We start from the raw sequence: 23,167 nt of genomic DNA on the forward strand, positions 1-23,167 counted from the left end.
CATTGAAAACATATATTCACTTAAGGCGTGTGTGTGATGCTACCATTGAACCGTTTCGTGGCCTAATGTACAATACATCTTGAATATAGGTTACGATTTAAAATCCTTAAGATTTAAATTTGTTTTTAAGATAAACGGTATCAAAATGGTTGCATACTTAATCTTTTAAACAAGACACAGCTCCGCTGATGTATTCAGTGATTACCATGACGCAGATTGCAATGCAAGGTGCAGTAATTGGTCAAGCACCTGATCCCACTTAAACCAATGTTTATTATCCGAATTGATCTAAAGCAAGTGACCACGCCATTGACCAAAATAAATTAGCAGGTTCTAGTATTGATCAAGGGCTTTTCAGGAACCCCCGCCATTTCACTCGTTATTCATGCAGACCGTCTGCCCTACAGCACGTGGCGCGTGCATGTCACCAAAACATGCCATCTCATTAAATATGCAAAAGAACGCGGAATAGTCGTTTCGCTAAAAATAGCTGGTTTTGGATCTCTCTTCAATTGCACGTAAAACACGGTACTGAGCTGGCGTACATGGATCTGCGGTCGGTATTTCTGCATTCATAAATATTCCCAATTTAATTACAGACGTACACGAAGCCTAAAACTGACTGTCACTGACCCACGGTTCCAGTTCAGTGAAGGCGGTGAACTCGCACATCGCAGACATTCAGTGGAATAAATTCTATCGATCGGCGCCTCATCTTGTCTGCTGTGTGAAGGAAGGGCGGGAGAAGCACGAGCAGACGGCAGCTCACAGCGGGGACAATGGCGTGGTTACTGCTTGCACTGGCTTTTGTTTGTGGAATATATCAAGCGCGAGGTAGGTGCAGGTTTAATTTAAGTTAACATCAACAGTGGGAAGCCACGAGCACACAAACGGGACCACAATGCACCGGTGTCTTTCAGTTTACGCTTGCGTTGAAGAGTAATTTGGGTTGGTTCTTTGCCAATCTCCTACAAGAAGATTGGTGATTTCGGAAGGACTGTCATAAATATGTGATCATTTACTGGTGTGGAGCTCGGATAGGAACCCGCCATCTCATTTTGTATGGTAATCGTTATTGCCGTTACATCAAATTAGTCCGACTGTATAAGAACAATGTCTGTCATTTCGTTTTGCTGATTATTCAGTTTGTCTGATTAACATCGCACGGTCAATACCATCTAGGTGTTAATCCCTTCGCTGATCCGATAGATGTTTCCATAGCTACACTATGTACATTATTTTTACTTGTTTCCTGTGTGATATGTCGTCGTTGGTTGATGGCGCGGCATCTTGTGTGAGGTGTTCTAAACAGAACTGCTTGCGAAAACTTTTGAGAAAGACATTCCAGTGAAAACGAATTAGAGTTGGGTTACTTTGTGTCACAAATCGATATCAAAGCCAGTTGCGTTGGGTCTCTCTGCTTTGTCAAAGAAACTTTATAACTAAAACTGACGTCTGCTCCTCCATTTGTGCAGTGTCGAGTTAGTCAAACGATACACCACAAACTAGGTACAGCTGCAGACACAGGATTTCGAAAACGTTTTTTTAAATTCTTTCAAAGTCACGAGGAGAATAATAACACAAAGTGACATGTAAAAGACTCATGTTGAGGGGTGTCGGGATGGTGGTATCTAAGACCGTACACATACACTCTGTATGTAGCCTCATGTTGAGGGACGTCGGTGTGGTAGTATCAAAGACCGTACACATACACTCTGTATGTAGCCTCATGTTGAGGGACGTCGGTGTGGTAGTATCAAAGACCGTACACATACACTCTGTATGTAGCCTCAGGTTGAGGGGTGTCGGTGTGGTAGTATCAAAGACCGTACACATACACTCTGTATGTAGCCTCAGGTTGAGGGGTGTCGGGTTGTAGCACCAAAGACCGTACACATACACTCTGTATGTAGCCTCATGTTGAGGGGTGGTAGTATCAAAGACCGTACACATACACTCTGTATGTAGCCTCAGGTTGAGATGTGTCGGGTTGTAGCACCAAAGACCGTACACATACACTCTGTATGTAGCCTCAGGTTGAGGGGTGTCGGGGTTGGTAGCACCAAAGACTGTACACATACACTCTGTATGTAGCCTCAGGTTGAGGGGTGTCGGGGTGGTAGAATCAAAGACCGTACACATACATTCTGTATGTAGCCTCAGGTTGAGGGGTGTCGGGGTGGTAGTATCAAAGACCGTACACATACACTTTGTATGTAGCCTTATGTTGAGGGGTGTCGGGGTGGTGGTATTAAAGACCGTACTTATACACTCTGTATGTAGCCTCAGGTTGAGGGGTGTCGGGGTGGTAGAATCAAAGACCGTACTTATACACTCTGTATGTAGCCTCAGGTTGAGGGGTGTCGGGGTGGTGGTATTAAAGACCGTACTTATACACTCTGTATGTAGCCTTATGTTGAGTGGTGTCGGTGTGGTAGAATCAAAGACCGTACTTATACACTCTGTATGTAGCCTCAGGTTGAGGGGTGTCGGTGTGGTAGTATCAAAGACCGTACTTATACACTCTGTATGTAGCCTCAGGTTGAGGGGTGTCGGGGTGGTGGTATTAAAGACCGTACTTATACTCTCTGTATGTAGCCTCATGTTGAGGGACGTCGGTGTGGTAGAATCAAAGACCGTACACATACTCCCTGTATGTAGCCTCAGGTTGAGGGGTGTCGGGGTGGTAGAATCAATGACCGTATTTATACACTCTGTAAGTAGCCTCAGAAGTCTGTCGCCTCAGTGAATCACATGTTCTCATGATTCACATGTATACTAGTTCATATCAACTTGTCCTCGTCGCTATATGGATCAAATAATGCCGATGCGACGTTAAATTTTAACTCACTTTCTTGCTCACTCGGGTGATAAGCTATTGTTAAATCATGTGAGAAAGTACGTGTGGACATGAGGGCCTGGTCACTAGAAGTTTGTTATATCCAGGGCTGATTGTAAGTGTTAAAAATAGTGTCTCATCTCTGCTAAATGAAGTAATGTTTTATACTTATCAATCGATCATGTTATTCTCTTTCCTAGGTGACTTGATACAAGGTAAAAGTGATCATTAATCATGTTCAGATTGCTAGTACAACCCTTCCGTATTGCTGAGTGCGGCGTTAAACAACAAACAAACAAACAAAAGTACAACCCTTCCAGCGAGCTGGGACTGCTCAGCTTATAATGTGTTCACTAATTTTGTTCGAAGTCTCTTTCCCACATTTGTCATTATTATTAGTGGCATACATATCCTGGAAAGTTCTCCCAAGTCCACTAGTCCGCTGGCCCGAGACTACTCAATTTTGCTGGGGACTAGTAAAAATCCAATGCTGGTAGTCCTTTTTGACTGGTAGTATTTGAGGGCAATGAAAAATAGTGTCTAAGGTTGATAGACATATAATACACATAGTTCATGTTCTCACGCGGTTCAAGAGGTTTAAAGTTTAAGTCTTGAAGTCGGGCAGATTTAAAAAGTCAATCATCTGCACGCTAACATCAGTAGCGGACCGCCTACGTGGTCTAGAGGATGTAGCGTCTGTCCAGAAAGCGGAAGGTCTGAGGCTCGATCCACCGTCGCGTCATACCAAAACACGTTAAAATATGTTACTTTTTGTTACCCTGCCTGGCGCTCGGCATTAAGGGCTGGGCGGCTCTTAGTTATTGTAGGTATTCATGTTATACTGCGGCATGGTATCTCAGTGATCTTGCACTATAAAACCGCTATTATCCACGCACATGCACTTACGCACGCACACGTGCATACACGTGGCTACATAATTGTAATAATCTTGAACGCGACGTTAAACCCTATTTCACCTCCATCAGTTTCGTCCTACAGACACCAGCAATGTACTGCCAGATTCATACGTTCATGTAATTTGTGATACAAAATTGTTGGGAGAACACACCGACGGAAGTCGTCTCTCTCAGAGGAAATGGTGTGACGTAATTGTGTTTGCACTTCAAAGGGGGCATGTTGAGCAGTGGCGGCAGTGACGGACATAACGCCAGCATACAGAAACAGAATCTACGCCACATCGCCCCAGGGGACTCGCGGTCTAGATAGTTGATGAACCATCTTAATTAGCCTGTATGTCAATCTGAAGCTGATACTCCTCTTCAGAGGAGGGCTGGGGTGGTTATCTGGGGATGCGGCAATAGGGGTTGGGGAGGAGGGGGTCTGGTTGGAGATGATGGTTGGAAGAGTGGACCTGAGTGGGTAAAGACTAGTTGGGGATGGTGATGACGATGGGATGAGATGAGCATAACTGTCTGGGTAAGAGTCGTGTTGACTGGGTTGAAATTATGTGTCTGGGTCACTGCGGTGAGGATGAGTATCCGGGTCGAGAGGATTCGATAGGGCATAAAGGCCTGGGTGGGAGCGGTGATCGGTATGGGGCGAGTGATAACGGTCTGGGTGGGAGCAGTGATCGGTATGGGGCGAGTGATCACGGTCTGGGTGGGAGCGGTGATCGGTATGGGGCGAGTGATAACGGTCTGGATGGGAGCGGTGATCGGTTTGTGGCGACTGATAACGGTCTGGGTGGGAGCGGTGATCGGTATGGGGCGAGTGATAACGGTCTGGGTGGGAGCGGTGATCGGTATGGGGCGAGTGATAACGGTCTGGGTGGGAGCGGTGATCGGTATGGGGCGAGTGATAACGGTCTGGGTGGGAGCGGTGATCGGTATGGGGCGAGTGATAACGGTCTGGGTGGGAGCGGTGATCGGTATGGGGCGAGTGATAACGGTCTGGGTGGGAGCGGTGATCGGTGATCGGTATGGGGGTTCTGTCACACTTACCACGGTTTGCTCAGACAACAGTCTCAACAAGTACATAAGAGTTAAACCGATAATCAATGTTTGGTCTACACGTTCCTGCATCATCAATCCTTGTCCAAGGGACTGCGTGGAAGGCCAACCTGCCACCACAACCCTAAGCCCAAACAGTCACGATATGGCTGAAATACTGCCGATGTGACTTAAAATTTTAACTCACTCACTAAGCCCAAACAAACACTGGTATTATACGCCGATTATGCTACTGGAGTTCTCTCCATTCGTTATATTGGGCAATGAAAAGCTCCTGTAAATCGCCTGTGAACCTCAGAAATAACCCTGCCTGACACGGGAAAACAGTATGGAAACCACCTTCTTGTACATTCCATATGTTGTAAATGGAAGTAAAAATGCGGCATATGAACATCTTTAATCAACTCAGCGACCTGGTATAGACAGAGGACGATGCAATGAAAAGAAAGGCCATGTCCTAGGTATATAAAGGCAGAGGGGTAGCCGAGTGGTTAAACCGTTGTTCACTACGTGTCATTGTGACCCGTTGAGGCAGATAGTTGTTCATGTTTTCAGTCACTGGTTTGTCTGCTACTGACTTGATTGTGAACAGGCCTCTGTTACACAGTTGGAATATTGCGGCGTTAGACATTAACTCAAATTTGCCCAGAAACTTGCGTGCTAACCCATAAGAATATATTCAAATTGTTAATGAATAGTTTAAAATACACATTTTTAACCACATTTGTAACATATTGTATAATAAGAAGTAATATGATGAAAATATATCGCTGCTCTTGTGAGTGAGTGAGAGAGCATGCTTTTACTCCGCTTTTAGCAATATTCCAGCGGGGGACACCAGTAGGACTTCATTGTCCACCATGTAGTGTCTCGAACTCGGGTCTTCGGTGTGACGAGCGAACGCTTTAACCACTCGACTACCTAACCATCCCTGTTGTAAGTGATCACTACCAGTACCAAGAGATTACTGTAGCTTCATATAAGTTCATGTGTAAGTACTTGAAATAAATGACTCGGCCTTATATATACACATCAGATTAGAACGCACAGAACAACCCATACAATCAGCGAAGTTACGCAAGCCTTGAATTTGAAGATAGTCCCTCTTATCTGACAACCCACTGAAATTATTCCATCTCTAGGGGTATCAGTAACTGTCGTCAATCATTATAAATATGCAAAAGGAATAGAAGCTCGACCCTATGTCTGTCATAATGACCCTGAAACAAATATATCCAATACAGCCCATGCAAGTCTATAATGTTTAGCAAGTCTAGATACTGCAGTATTAGGAATATGAAGAAAGTCTAAGGACTCCTTTTTATTATATTTTATAACTATAATTTAGCAACTTTTTTTCTGTAATATATTGTTCATTTCAGAGACTATTTATGAGTCTATCAGTTAGCATGTATATTGGGTGTTACACCTCTTGGAGCAGTGTGACAGGATATCACAACCTGTGATGATGGGATGCAGATGGGAGGGAAACGCAAGAGCACGTGTAGGATGCGGACAAACCAAGGATCATAATAAGTACGAATCTAGGAAGTTCTGGTACCGCTATTGCGTCATAGCGAAATGTTGTATATGGACTTACACGTATGCAGGGCCGGTCCAGATTATCCTTTTCTTCATATACCTGATTTGCATTAAGAAACCTTTGTTAAACTGTAGTTTGAAACTATAGACAGCGACGAATTCGTGGTACTGATCCATCACCTCCAGATGGTGAGGTGAGGTGAAATTGGGTTTAACGTCGCGTCCAAGATTGATGCACTTATATAGCGACGTGCATGCACGTGTATTTTTAGCTGCTTGTACTAGTCCCGACTGATGCCGATTTATAGTGCTAGCTCACTGAGATATCATCCCGCAGTTTAACATGAATACCACACTCAGACACAGTATACTGACTCCGAGCCGACCACTCCTTGTTTTAGCCCCTTAATGCCGAGCGCCAGACAGGGTAACAACAAGTACCATCTTTTAACGTCTTTTGGTATGACGCGGCCAGGGATCGAACCCCGGACCTTCCGCTCTCCGGGCGGACGCTCTACCACTAGACCACGGAGGCGGACCCTCCAGATGGGAATATTGAAGGTCAAAATAGCGACAACATCGATATGTTTGGTGTGGTGTGTTTGCACAGAAGTACTGACCATTATGCCATTAAAGTTAGCATACAGAACCCGCTAATTGGGTTCCCTCCCACGGAGCCGGTACACGTTACAGCATAAAGAGAAATTCATAATTGCTCCCTTGGTGAAATTATGAAATATATATGCATTCAACGAAATATGCACTAAAATGAAGGTCAATATCATTGTGTGCTTAACCTGCATCTCGTATTTGTATGACATTTATTAAAGCAGATGCGTTTATTCGTCTTGAAAAATACCACCATCCCAGCACAAATGTCAAATGACTGCTAAACATCCTGATTAACGTTAGAATCTCGGGCACTTAATCCAATTAGGTCCCATCTGTGTTGTAAAAGCGGGCTTGGGAACACCACACTCTTGTTCACGAGGCCAAGCACTTACATGGATGTACCAACATATCCCAGGAGGGGGTATTACTGACACTGTACACTCGGATGAGCCCAACTTGTTATGGTCATCCCATACAGGTTATCGATACCACAAATTTGTCACCTAGTAGGGCTGCATGTAAGGTTCAAGATTGAACTGCTTGTGGAGACGGTTAACCCCAACTGGTGGGTCAACCCCCTATAGGTTATTCATACCACAAGGGATGGTTTGTCACCTATAGTGTAGCGGCAAGGAATTCTAGAATAAACTGCTTGTGGCGACTGTTTGCTGGACACGACAGGCGTCGAATTAATCAACTGTTTGTTTTTATTGAATTTTCTTCTGCGGTTTGTTCCCCGGTGAGGCAAGTAAAGGGGGATGAAGTGGAGGCCATGACTGTATATGGGGAGCTTTCTGTTACCTAAAATAGCCAGGAACTGGTTGGTGGTTGTCTGGATGTGTTTGAGCTGGTTGATCAGGATTGTCATCATATACCGACAGCGAAGGTACTTAAACAGCCAGAACAAAACATTGAATGGCGCCTATTAGACGGAAACACTGCTGGTGAGGGCGTTGTCAACAATCACCCATCAATCCCTCTAACCACTAGGCTACCCGAACGCCCTCGGGGACAAGAATGGGCTTCACATGTTATACCTATGATTGGAGGATCGACCACTGGACCTCAGTGTGAGGAGGAACGCTCTAACTAATAGGCTACCCCATCGCCCGGCTAATGAAGACTTGTTAATAGTTGGTCCTGGTGCCGAGTCGTCTAATTCAGTAATTCATCGTGCAGAGTTGCGTACCTTAGCATCCGATGATCGAGGCTTCGATCCCCAGATTGGCCCTGATATGATTCTTAGCTTCTTAGCACCATACCCTTGCTATTGTGTGTCACCGAAGTGGTAAATGCCGCACACCTGCTTCGGGCTATATGACGGCGGCCTGTGAATACTCGAGTCTTGACCAGGCATTCCAGCGTTTGATATTGTGGGCTAATATCCACGTTGTCGGGATACGATAACACACAATCAACCAAGTCACAGAGCCTGAGCACACGATCCATCTGGTCGCCTCTTGACCCTTGAAGATCCGGGGTAGAATAGGTCTTCCGCAACCCATGCTTGCGGTAAAAAACGACTATGCTTGTCATAACAGGCGACAACAAGATCGGGTGATCAGGCTCGCTGACTTGGTTGATGTATGTCATTGTATCCCAATTGCGTGGATCGATGCTCATGTTGTCAATCACTGGATTGTCTGGTCCAGACTCGATTATTTACAGTCCGCCGTCATACAGCTGGAATATTGCCGAGTGCGGTGTAAAACAACTGTATTCTAAACAGGATGGACTTGAGGATGGGTATGCGAGTGTAAACTAAACAATCCAACATACAGTAAACTACGGTTATAACGAACACGCTTATAACGAACTGACGGATATAACGAACTTACTTTTTTGGTCCCGACTATTTGCTGTAGTTATGCTGTATATATGCTTATAACGAACTACGGTTATAACGAACTAAAATTAGTAGTCCCTTTGAGTTGGTTATAACCGTAGTTTACTGTACAAATCATGAATAGTACTGAGAAAGAATGATGACGGAACATTACATGCGGCTACCTGCCCTAATTGTCCCTCCGCCACCTCAATGGCTATGATATGCTCAGACGGACTCCGCCACAATCACAGCCGCGTCCCAATTGATTTCCCATCAAAATAGCATTACTAAATTATTATACCTTCTTAGTGTCGAGTATTCGGACTAGCACAAGTGGACCCGAATGCCCACATGTCTATCATGACGGTCGCGGTTGCACCTATCGACAGCCCATTGCATTAATGTCCTCAGCTCAAGTGGCGTACTCGGACGAGCCCTGGTTGTGCGAGCACTGACGTCCCGGCTTGGGTTTACCTATTCTAATGCAAGGGAAATGTCACATCGATTTTTCATCGCCCACTCTGCATTCAAGTGTGAAAAAATTGGCTGGTAAAGAACTGGTTGATTGCCTATTGTGACGCGCGAAATTAGTCCTGGCGCCGGTAATTAATAGCAGTAGCAACGATTTGCAAACCAGGGCGTGTATATCATAAGGTGACTTGTTGCGCGGGGTTGGGGTATTTTTCGGATGGAAAGATTTTAATTTTTTTGTAAATATATCAATGGCTTTTGTAAATATATAAATGGCTTAATGAGTAGAGGGGATCAAACGAATTTGAGTCTTTTAAACTAATTTTGATTAAGTGTGAAATTGAAATAAGGATTTTTTTTCAAATATTTGTCAAATGTGTTTTTAACGCATTATAAATTGATTTAGTGCTGTATTATTATATCTACGTATTCTTCATTTATTAGTATAAATGTTTTAAATAACGCATCATTCTGGTATTACTACAACTTGGTTGTTTCTTCACGCCCAAAATCCAAATATTTTGCCCACATGGGTATAGATACATGATGTTAAATATCGATCCGTTTCCTCTCAGATCTATGACTGCTTTATTACCCAATCACGTTAAGAGAGTTGGTAAAGAATGGTATACAGTTAACTACGGTTATAACAAACTCAAAGGGACTACCAACTTTAGTTCGTTATAACCGTAGTTCGTTTTAGCATATATACAGCATACACTAGAGCAAATAGTCGGGGCCAAAAAGTAAGTTCGTTATATCCGTCAGTTCGTTATAGGCGTGTTCGTTATAAGCGTAGTTTACTGTATTTATATATATATATATATATATATAAAGTAGTAATGGTTATCATCTGGGCCCACTTGCACAAAGCGATCTTAGCGCTAAGACTAATGTAAGCCGATGTTAAAGTATGGGAGTTCATCTTAGCGCTAAGATCGCTTTGTGCAAGTGGGCCCTGATGTTGTAGCAGGACCATCACATGACCCTTTCACAGAATGTTCTCTACGTCGTGATACTTTGTGCCTGGAACGAGTTGCGCTTCGTCAGGTCAGGTATAGATACCAGTAGGTATGACAGGAGCAAATATTTGGTATGCAAATAATATTATAAGACGATATACTGTGTAGGTTCGAATCTCGGATGGGGCTCAACCAAAAAAGTACTCGAATCTGTACTTTACTCAGAAAGTGTTATCCAAAATATAGCATTTGTTACAAGTCTCTGATTGGCATTTATAAGTAATACACATGAGGAAGAGAATTTATGGATGTCAACTTCTTTATTATGACGAAACACAACGTTTCGGAGTATATGCTTACTCCTCCATCAGGTTAAATGATGAAGGAGTACGTATATACCCCGAAACGTTGTGTTTCGTCATAATGAAGAAGTTGACATCCATAAATTCTCTTCCCTAACATTTGGTACATGTGACCACTTTCTAAATGGCATTGTGTTCACAGCTTTCCGCCATGGGAGCCGTGCCAAATTACACTTGTCATTGGGGTACACTAATCTAGTACGTGATCTAGACTACCAGTTGTCGGACTTTCATTTTTGTGGAAGCCTCGGTGGCTGAGTGGGTTTGATCGCTGACTTTGTGTGCTGGCGATTAGGTGCCTCGCTGGGCACGCGAAGATCCGGGGTAGAATAGGTCTTCAGCAATCCATGCTTGTCGTAAGAGGCGACTAACGGGATCGGGTGGTCAGGCTCGCTGACTTGGTTGATGCATGTTATCGTATCCCAGTTGTGTGGATCGATTCTCATGATGTCAATTGTCTGGTCTAGATTCGATTATTTATATACCGCCGTCATATAGCTGGAATAATGCTGAGTGCGGCTATAAACAACAAACAAACAAACAAAAAGGTACCCCACTGGCAGTGTGTGTTCGAATCCCAGATAGGACTCAACCCAAACAAGAACTGTAATCTGTACTTTACTCAGAAAGTGTTATCCTACATATAACATGTGTTATATTATAAAACGCGTTATAAATGGATTTTTTGTTTTTTGATGTTATGTTCCATGGTCTCCCAGCTATTGTATTTAGGATTAACTCAAGTCTGATTGACACTAGTACACATCTGTTGAAGACACGTGAAGATATGGGGCAGAATAGGTCTTCAGCAACACATGCTTGCCGTAAGAGGCGACTATGCTTGTCGTGGGAGGCGACTAACGGGATCGGGTGGTCAGGCTCGATAAATTGGTTGATGCATGTCATCATATCTCAATTGAGTGTATGGATGCTCATGATATCAATCACTGGATTGTCTGGTCCAGACTCGATTATTTACACACCGACCTCACATAGCTGAGTGCGGCGTTAAACAACAAACGAATGTGTGTTGAATTTTGAGTAAGATCCCTCGATGGTGGGATGTAACTTCTAAAAATGGCAAATTTGTTTCTTACTACATTAAACTACGGTTATAACGAACACGCTTATAACGAACTGACGGATATAACGAACTAACTTTTTTGGTCCCGACTATTTGCTGTAGTTATGCTGTATATATGCTTATAACGAACTACGGTTATAACGAACTAAAATTAGTAGTCCCTTTGAGTTGGTTATAACCGTAGTTTACTGTATCTTACTGTTGAGCTACTTCTAGCGAGACACATCCTTACTAACCCCGTGAGTGTATTGAAACCAATCAATAAGACCTGGGTATTTTATAGGAAGTGTAGATCTGGTTAGAATTGGCCTCAAGCCCTCTGTTGCTTGTTGCATTAGACGAATAATTTGATCGGGCTAATTGCGCATCACCGCTTCCCAAGCCACTGGTTTGCCTGAACCCGACTCTGATTATATACACGCAGTCTTGATGAAGCTTGAATATCGATTACTGCGGCATAAAATAATAAGTGCACATTCAGTGTGGTACACATCACTTCGATCCATATAGCGAAATTACAACCAAAACTCTACGAAGTGGACAGTTTGAAATGAAACTTCATTTGTAATGAGGATTGAAAATGATCCCCCCTATAAGATGTCCATGACACGCAGAGCTAGATCCAATAGCGTGATCTGCACAGCCAGACAGACATACTGGCTTGCCCACCTGGTTGTGATATAAGTCTCTGCAGTATATCGATTATCTGCCCTTGGTTCAGAGCCATGGCTGTCTGCGCGGAGATTTACTTTGGGGTCTCACGTTCGCACGCGACTTTTGTGACATTTGATGCGGACAGGCTCGCAGTCGCTAAAAAAGCCTTCATGTAATTGCGTTGTGAAACAAGGCTGATGCACACAGAGTTGTATTTACAAGATACTCTCTTCGCATGATTACTGTAATAGCGCGGCTATCCTAAAATTGGCACTCTTGTTCTTTGCCCTGCTTGGGAACGAGCGTCAATGATTTAGAAAATAGCGTTGAGAAATGAGATAGAACATTGACTGCTGTGGTGTGATGGCCCGCTTGAATAAAACATAATACTGATCCTCTACATGTATATCTCACAAGGATTGCGTGATGTTCCATATGAATAATATCAGGCACTGCTGGTCTATCTCAAACAGTTATGCGTGGGACATTTGAATGGACATTTTAGGATAATATATTGAAGGGACATCACTGTTCAGAACCCTTCGTGTTGGAACAGATGTTGACACCCCGACGAGTAGTCGAGATCACGTTGTTAAGATTCCTTTAAGACTCTGCATTATAACTGACTCCGTTTCTTCCCTTTTACAGATTTGTTTCTAATCCCGTATAGTCCAATTGCTCGATTTCTTACATCATCAGCCGTGATGTTCAAAGTCAAATGTCTTTGACATATTGATAATAGAGGTCGCGTTCAACTTGAGCGAGCAGCTCCTCAAAGACGTCTGCTAATGCAAAATGTCATCGGCTGTATTTGAGGACGGCTACAAGCTCAAAAAAAACCATTTCAGTTTTGCAGCATGTGCCTCGACTGCCATCAAAGGGCGGCAACGAGGTCGATTATCTGCAAGGCGTGTCATTTTGACGTTGTCAAGGGAGACCTGCTGCATTTAACAAATCTTGACGTGAAGTACGTCTTAAATTAGATATGGCATGTCCTCGTTCAGGGCTGGTACTCCTGGACACACTGGCCACGAGTGAGGGAGCATCCATTTGTTTTTTTGTGGTGGAGGTGGAAAATTATTTTGAGAACAATCTATTTCTTCCCAGATGTATCGAACAAACTATTTATTTTCTGAGCACCATCAAACAATCTATTCATTCATTCACTATTTACACCAAAAAGTGACGTTTGGGTATTTTCCGCAAAACAAACTATTCATTTTTTCCGACACTGCCAATAAACTATATATCTTGGTCATATTTCTGAACTTTTCATTTAAAAGACCCCCACCCCCAACAAAATGGATGATACCTTGGGAAACACAGTTTATCCAATTTATCAGGATTCAGGGCTGGATAAATGATGCACAATTTACCTTCCGTGAGTTTAATGTGTATGAGCCAAAATACAATACTACATGAATGCTTACACTGACTTTCAGTGAAACCTGGAAGTATGTGTATTTACGTTTTGCAGGAGTGTGTCCGATCATTACGGCTTTTTACTTACCCATCACGTTAAAGTGTTAAAGGTTATTATTGGTCAACGTATAAAATGTCCAGTTTTGCCACTTCCAGTGTCGTTGACCATATTTTCATAAGTGTACTGGTAAAACAATAAATCAGAACAATTGATGACTTCTAAAACATTTGGTTTTCATATCGTTGGAATCTTCATTTTAATGCTCCGTTTCTTATTACATTTCTTCAATTTAAAAGCAATAGATCACTCAACTCTCCCAATCTTATCCCCATCAGGAACTCCGATAATGACCCGGAGGACACTGTTGACTTCTATGCATGAAACAGCTCGCATTTTCCCTCCCCAGGCACTTTGCTTCAAACTAATGCAGTGCTTACAAAGAACAGCCTTACAAATAGTTGTTGCAACCTGCGGATGCGGTGATGGCCCTCTGCCCCATCTAGCCGCGAGCAGAACCCAGTGCTCAAGCCCTTGACGTGTTTTCACTGCTAAATCAGGTTAGGTCTGAATACGACTAGATCATTGTGACACTGGTCGAGCAATATATGGGCAGAATATTTGATTAATTGGCCCTGTGTTTTCATCATGGTATTCCCTCTGCAGACGGCTGACTTGATGATCGGTTTATTCGATCTGCTTCGGTTTGGGAGAACCACAATTTTCGCACTCTCGGAGAGTCTCGTGAGATCTGACAGAAGTAGACGAGATCAATTTGAGTTCCGTTTGAAGCGCTCTCTTTATTTATATTCACGGAAAGCGGGGTGAAGTGATTCTCAGGCAAATATTCCTTAATTTATTGTCAAATCTTTTCAATTTATTCTGTTCTAAGTTACATTTAAGCGATCAGTCACCTGATAAAAAAATCGAATTTGAAATGTTGATGGCAATCTCGTGTGTTGTAAAAATGGCATGGGTATGAGTGGAAGATGCCAATATCAAGTGAAGAGATTGCCAAACTTGAGATGAATATTATCTCCATTTTCGAGTGGTGATTCACTTGTATAAGCCATTACATAATCCTCTATGTTCACCTGGTGGTACGTTCTGTAAATGTCTTGTGAAATCATTTAGGAATGATTGACATCACAATATCATCCTCGATAATCAAGTGTAATATATCTCCATTCTATGATAATAAATATCATGGGTCAACTCGCTAGCATGGTTCAGTTTTGATTCTGAAAAGACGCTAAAATCAACGAATTAATTACTTTATTCCCTCTATTCACACCCTAAGAGTTCATAATGACGAAAGCTACATTATCACACAAAGAAAATAAAACATTCAAGTCTGTTACTAATATAATGCAATTTACATTGTAGATAATTCTCTTATCTTTCAACGCTTGAGGTGTCTTGGTAAAAGACACGTTCTACGGGGTGCTAAATAGAATGCTGGGCAAGAGAATTTAGGACTATAATACAGGTATTGCTTGGGACCCCAATATAGAAGCGTTACTACGCTGATAACAGTTGCCAAATTTAAGCCAACTTAAGGTCCATAGCAGAACTATGATACCAGTATCAAATACATCACCATCGAATAACCATTTCTTGTATGTTACATTTTAGCCACCAAAACATGGGTGGCTGGGTAGCCGCCATCAAACATGGGTGCTGGATTTGTGTTTAAGTCAGCACTTCTTGGACTCGCAACTTTCATAACATCCAGTATCTCTAGTGGACGCGTATATTTTTAGCGCATGAGAAAAAAATTATATCTTCCAGGATTTGGGGAATATGCTTTTTAAGTTGCTTTCAAATCGCTGATTTGCCTTGTCCTGACTGCAGTAGTTACAGGCAGCGAGCGCTCCCGTGTAGTCTGTCTTACAGACCCTGATACAAATATATATCAAATACAGCCCATGCAAGTCTATAATGTTTGGCAAGTCTAGATCACTGCAGTATCAGGAAATGAAGAGAGTCACTGGGCTCTTTTTTATTATATTTTTATTAAGATAACTGAACAACTGTCTTTTTATGTACGATTTGTTCATTTCAGAGACTAGATGTTAGTCTAGCTCCCGTGGTCAAGTGGTACTAGTGGTAGAGCGTCCGCCCGGAGAGCGGAAGATCGGGGATTCGATCCCGCGTTATACCAAAAGACGTTAAAAGATGGTACTTGTATATAAATGAACGCGAAGTTAAAGACCATTTCGTCTGACCACTTACTTGCCGCCCTGATGTACAAGGAGCTAGAATTGTGCTGACTACGACATCAGCATTGCTACTCGCTTCAACTGCCTCACGCCAAGCATGTGCACCCCACGCATCGATATCAGGACAAAGCAAGTCAATGATACCCTTCATCAATATTAGCGAAGCTTATACTTTCAGACGAGATTTAATAATTTTGTGTTTGCCAATGCTTTATACCACCCGTTAACGCTACACATTGATTTTGCATGACACTTCGATCGGACGTTCCTCGCGTTTTCCGGAATATTACATAGCTGGAATATTGCTGAGTGCGGCGTTTAACAACAAGTCAACCAACCAACCGGAATATTACAGAATATTCCTCACGTGTTGCACGTTTTGTACCTTGCTGGGTGATGAGGAGGCGAGACAATGTGCAGCGTCAGCTGGCAATTTGATGACATCCCCTCAACATTGGGTAAACTCAAGCCTTATGAGTGAGTGAGTTAGTTAGTGAGAGCATGATGTTGAATATCCCAGCTATACAACGGCCTGTAATAATCGAGCTTGGATCAGAAAAACGAGTGGTTGATCTTATGATATATATTCACTTGCACAATTTATTTTTCGCAAAAATGTTTTACAATTATATAATACTGTAAAACATATTTGCGAAAAAAATCCCGGGATTGTTTCTGCAACGGAAGTGCATCAGGACAAACTACCACCAGACATTCTGATTGGTGGAGCGCGGTTTCAACTTTCGTCCCATTGGACACAGCGATGAAACTTGATCCGTTCATGTTACCAAGTTCGCCATCAAACTGTCTATTGGGTTCGGGTTGGGGTTCGATTTCCTTTCACTGCTTGATGAGTTGGGTTAGCCACCAAGTTTATGTATACACCAGAGACATTGTCACTCCATTATGTGCTAGAGACTCAATAATACCGGCATAGTATTTCTCTAATGAACTCCGCGTTATTCGATGATAGTTATTTTAGGTGTAACCACAGCGTGGCTGCTAGAGGCGTAATGATGTCATTAGCGTCTGTGGGATCGATGACATATTTCAGACATTCCTGCATATCTACTATTCTTATAGACCTTGTAGTTTTAATATCCTGTTTTATCTGCCGCCTTCTCGTTCATTTCCTGAAGTGTGTTTGTGTGATTAGCTTTTGATACGTGAATAGATAACAGATAATTGCTTCCCTGTCCTGAAGTGAATACCGTTTGTTTTAACGCCTGATTTTAATCAGATCACGGCGTGTCAGATAAACTGGGAGGAACACCCACTTTGATGCAGACGTTCAATGCTTTAAATAAGACAAACCAAAACGAGCGAGTCTGGGGTTCGTATCCCAAGGCATAGGGTTCGGGTACGCCTGAAGGAAGTCATCTTCCGGGGACTATAAAAGTCCAGTTTCAATCCTTGTCGAATTAGGCTGGAATTCCCTGACCCGATCGTTGAGAAAAACAGAGGTTGTTACGATTTATGTCCCTTCTATGACCAATCAAATTCCACCTCTCATATCACTTGCATTTGCTACAAGCAAACTGTGACCTGTCAAGATGATCTGATCGATAATCAAGATCTATATTATATTAAAACTGGTCTTACCTCGCAAAGTGCATAAAGACACTTGAATCCCAAGATTAAAAATATGAAAAGATTTGGAAAATATCTGTCTACATCCAGTTGATGGTGCACATGCTTTGCAAGTCCTGTAATCGACAGATATCTGCACGGCAGTCGCCATGTTGTTTACGAACCGAATGTCGATTTCGTTACGCGATTCTGATAAGAATGCATAGACTCGTTAGTCCAGCCAAAATATAACTCAGAAATTCCAGCCTAAAGTTCGGCAAGGGTGGAAATTTGACTTTTATGGTCAGTAAACTCCCTTGCCTCGGGAAGTTGGAGGGAGGAGGGTTATGAAGACACCCCAGCTATAGTCTTCGCCAAATAGACTTATTGACACAAGGAATATCACTTATAGTTACAACAGAAACTGCAAAGCGCTACATCTGCACGTTTTATTCTTTAAGTTCGTGCTGTAATATACGTACACCGCTTCCTACTGAATCAACCAAGTCAGCGAGCCTGACCACCCGATCCCGTTAGTCGCCTTTTACGGCAAGCATGGGCTGCTGAAGACCTATTCTACCCCGGATCTTCACAGGTCTTCAGAAATGAAATGTTACCCTTCATTTTTCAGTTCCTCCTATATGCGACCGATATATCCAACATATTGTTCCCTAAATATCCATATTTTGTTGGTGAAGGTTGTTAGGGTACATGCATGTACACCTGGTAGAGGTCAGATCAGTAGCGTACATATAGTCTCTCCGGGCTTGAGTTGGCCTTCAGTAACCCATGCGACCAACGGGATCGGGTGGTCAGGCTCGCTGACTTGGTTAATGCATGTCATCGTATCCCAGTTGCGTAGAACGATGCTCATGATGTCAATCACTGAATTGTCCAGACTCGATTATTTAAAAGTCTCGATATATTGTTAATTGTTCATTTGTAGTCCTATTTTAACCCTGAAATTCGTGACATTTGTTAAAAGTTTACCGCACTGATAGGAGAGAGTTTTCCGTTAAGGCTAAGGGTCCATTTCTAGTTTTTGTGAAACAATTCCCTGGAAGATGTCACAATGAGGGAGTTACTCGATGTTTCCTGGCTAACACTACGCTGTACACCCGGCAGCGTACAAAGCTGAGCATGGTAGGAACTCCCTGTCAGCCAGACCGCAAATCGAGTTTTTCAGGCCATCCTAAGCATTCACTCACTCACCCATTCGCCATAAATAGGAAATTAGCATGCAATGTTTTCTATTGAACAACATACGTTTCCAGGTACCCGCTCTGTATATTTGTAAATTACACTGACATGGGAGCAACGACGACGTCGTATTGTATTTTGAAGTGTGTACAGCGACAGTATCGACAACGGAACAGTCCAGCGATCGATAGTGATGTAATGTTGCTGTTGCTTAACGCAGGATCAGCAGCAATCAACTACAAAGGATGATATAGGCATACCAGCATTGCCATTATTTGAATTGTTTGATGTTATGTATATGCTTCAGAAGATTGATTATGGGGTCGTATTTCGTTTGAAATCGTAAACTAATTACTTTTGGGAAGGAGCCAACTGCCCAAACTAACACAGAAGAAGTTTGCATGTGTCAAGAAAACAGTTTAAACGAATCAATACGGAATAGGCATGGTTATGTAAACGTGTATTTCATAGTTAGATTCATTGCTCTTCGGAGCGTCGAATCAATCTCCAGGACGGTGCCAGTACAAGAAACTTGAAAACTGGGACATTGAGACATGCGATCGTTCTTTCAGATACGTGCCGTTACAAAACACATGAGCTTGGCCGTAACAAGTGGATGATTTATTCGTCGGATAAAAATAATAATAATAATAATAATAATAATAATAATAATAATAATAATAATAATAATAGGATCACCCAAAGCCTCTTTGCTGCATTTTTAATTTTAATTTGTAAATAATAATAATAATAATAATAATGATAATAATATAATAATAATACATTTGTAATGTCAGTACTGCTCAAAAGTGCTTTAAGTCTTAGTAATGTCATTACAGAAAACTCGATCATGGGCCTGCTCAAAAGATGTGTTTTCTGTTTATTTTTATTGGTTGCGAGTTCCTGAAGTGAACGAATGTGCAAAGGTAGAATATTCCACAGATATAGGAAGAATAGAAATATGCACAGGGTGATATCGTCACTAGTTAGGACAGACAAATACATTATGCTCCCGTTAACTTACCGTATTTTGTTATTCAGAAGGTAAGCGCGTATGTAGAAGTCATCCTACCTAAATTTCACTCCCAACCTCACCCACGCCCCTCCACTCCCTTGTTCGAATCAACAGGGCAACACCGCTGATTTATTCCTTCTGTAAATCACCAAATTAACTCTGAGAGCTTCACAAGAGCAGAGAATAATCACAGCAATAACATGCAACAATAGCTTAGAGATCAATTGGTAAAGATAACAAATTGTTTTACCAAACTTCTCGCTGCTGATTTCGTTCGACAGGAGTGTTTGACTTTCGGCTGTGATTTATCGCAAGGATTATTCTTCATTCACCAATGGACCCAATAGTAAATAGTCCAGCTTAATAATGAATTGTCGGCTTAGGGGTCGTAATGAATTGTTTATGTTGCATAGCAACTGAAATAATGACGCTGAAGTGATTTCCTATCTCTCGCAATAAACCAGGACGGCAAATGCTCAGCTTTGAAGGACGTCGAGACCGCGCAGTTTGTCTGTCGGAGAGACTGGAGATTAATTACATTCAATAAGAATAGTATTTTCGAAATGTACCGTTTCCCCTTTGTTTATTTTGCTAATTATGAATGTCGATAACGTTAATGTGAATATTTAGTTTACAGACACGCTCTCGCCATATGTTGTCAATATTGTGGCCTAATGGTGCTTTCATTTCATTGCATTTTAGAAAAATAGTATTCTGTAAAAACAGATGGGATATTTGTTAAGTAAACATTAGGGATGATCGTTTAACATTCAGGGAGGAGCCTGTTTTTTTATTGGGACGAATTAGATTTTAAGCGAACCTCGCCTATCATCTTTATCAGTCCCATGCTCGCCTGTACGCTAGTTTATGGAGTGATTGATTGAGTACGGTTTTACGCCACTTTTAGCACTATGCCAGCCCATGGGGAGAATAGAACCCGGGTCTTCGGCGTGACTACCGAACGCTTGAACCACTAGCCTACCCCACCTCTCCTTTAAAGATGGTCAACATATATGTGGTTTTGGGCCCCACTTGGTGACTTGCCGGCAGACTTTGCGAAACCTTTGCCCGTCAGCTGCTAATCCGTCTCCCCCAGACCCTAAAATACGTTGTAAACCAGCCTGATATGGCGTTAATATTGCTGAATGTAGCATAAAACCCCGTTCACTCACTCATTCTATCGCTAATCAACCCTCCCAGATGATGTGTGTATTTTACCGTATGTTTTATTCTTGGGCTCCGCGCAATCAACCATCATGGCCCCACCACCGAGTAATGGATGCTGATAAACTTCGGGTCTCTGTTTCCTTGTTTCGTGACCAGGGCCTCACGCACAGTTTGCTTGCCCGGGCCACCATTGAATAGAGTGGCAATTAATCGAAGCTGGGCAATTTCCGGACAACGTCAAGTTGAGCTATGGTCAGCATCTATAGTATCATATTCCATAGTCTATAATGGTAGGCGAGTGATCATGACTGGGTACATGAATGGCGAGTTATGAGGCCTACAGCGATAAAAGCAGGTACTCACAGCGATCAAGTAGACGAGAGAGATCCCGGTGCCTGATGTTTTAATGCTTCAGTGGCCATTTGGGCTTTTCTTGTCGATTCCTAGCTTGAAACAATTAATGCGAGTATTACACAGTTACACAAACAAATGTTTTTTTCGACAATTCACATTTTATGTCCTTAATCATCAAAAGCTAGTTTTTGAAAGCTGTTTATTCACTGGGTTCTTGTTTCTTGTATTTTGCGTCAAATGACTAGACACGTTTGTACCCAATCTTCTGAGACGCCGCAATTGGTCGTGCAGTCCCTTAGGCCTGTCAGGAACCTATGATCATGGTTTCGAATCCGCTTTCCTTTCACATCAAGCCGACACGTCATGGTATAACTGAATTCTGTTCCAAGCGACGGCGTTAAACCCAACTCACTCATTCACTAACTCACTCATTCACTTGTCTCAGATGACGCAAGGTTCCTTAACATAAATGTTACTAATGTTACTACCAAGAGTAGGGGTATAACCTTTGATCGAATTTTCGTTGCGTCCATGGCCCCATTCAAATACATTGCAACAGTATCACATGAATATATGCTGGTGCCGAGCTACTTTAGCGATAGTATCGATAACGTAAAAAAGTAACTATTCGTTCTGATCCACAATATTCATTACTTGAAGAGACAGGTGGAATAGTTTTATACGTTTGTACTTAACAGATACTAATCTGACATCTTACTCCTAATCAATTGGTCTTCACCAACCCATGGCTAATGGGTTCAGAAGATCAGACTCGCTGACTTGTTCGATGCATGTCATTGTATCCCAACTGCCCCGATTATGGTTCTAGGTTTGTCAGCACCACACCCGTGCTCGTGGCTTTCACCAAAGTGAAGAACGTTGTCTAAGTCTACGAACTGCTTCACTTTGGGCTTTCCTCCCACGTCAAGCTGACACGCTGTGATATAACTGGAATGCAGTTCAAACGGGCGTTAAACCCAACTCACTCACTCTTGGAAGGTACTGCTTGCCATGTGACATCCTTCACACAACATGCTGAAATGGTATCGCCTGTAGTGTCATCATCTATTCGGCATCCCTGCCTCGTTCCTCTTATAATATTTGCTTTTAACTTAACTTTTTCTTGCATTGGATCGATCTCCTTAGGACATTGAAATCTGCCGACATTGCGACTGACGAACATGGCTGGTTCCCTGAGGGCCATCTGTGTGCTGGATGGAACTTGGATTGGTAACTTAAGAACATCGTCCTAAGATGGATTTGTGGAACGGACGTAAATTCCAGCCAAATCAAGTTTTCAAATTTGTCTAAAGGTCCCTCCTTTTGACTTGTAGTTGCGATGGCTCTGTGGAAGATTCCCTGATACCTGACGCCACCGCTGTCCATTGGTTCAATCAGATGTTGTATTTTAAAATTGTGTCTCCATTTAAAGAATCTATGTGACTGACATAAACATGTTGTGCTCTCCAGGTTTCGAGATGGAACTGGTCCCGTCCTACAGTCCGATGTTCGCCTTTGTCAACACCAAGTTCACTCTCACATGCAAGGTGAAGGACCTACCGGAGAAGGCAACGATTGAAATGGAATCTAACTTCGGAGATCCTAAGCTTAAAAATTTTTACGTCGAGGAAAAGACTGACGTTGTGGGGAAGTCGCAGGTGACGTCGAAGACAATCACGAAGGACTCCGTGGAAGTCAGCGATAGTGGGAGCTACTGGTGCCAAGCCAACTCCGAGGAAAAGTCGGTGAATCTGGTTGTCATTAGAGGTGAGATATTACCGGTACACTACTTCACACTCACAGGTGGGAGTTATCTGATGATAGATTTTGTATGGACATGTATGTTGTGACTAAACAGTGACTGTTTTTAAGGCAATGTTCAAGCATCCAAGGAGT

General features: G+C 42.5%; 1 protein-coding gene across 1 annotated transcript in view; it reads left to right on the top strand.

Moving 5' to 3' along the window:
• The first annotated feature begins 507 nt into the window (after positions 1-507).
• LOC139472986 (neural cell adhesion molecule 1-like) overlaps positions 508-23,167 on the top strand; it is a 48,149-nt gene continuing 25,489 nt past the window's right edge. The window contains exons 1-2 of the mRNA XM_071255831.1: positions 508-834; positions 22,742-23,038. Of these exons, the coding sequence (XP_071111932.1) occupies positions 780-834; positions 22,742-23,038 (352 nt within the window). The 5' untranslated portion in view covers positions 508-779. The remainder of the gene's footprint in view (positions 835-22,741; positions 23,039-23,167) is intronic.

The sequence above is a fragment of the Haliotis cracherodii genome, unplaced genomic scaffold, assembly GCF_022045235.1.
Source record: "Haliotis cracherodii isolate W230 unplaced genomic scaffold, xgHalCrac1.p SCAF_1, whole genome shotgun sequence".
Lineage (NCBI taxonomy): Eukaryota > Metazoa > Mollusca > Gastropoda > Lepetellida > Haliotidae > Haliotis > Haliotis cracherodii.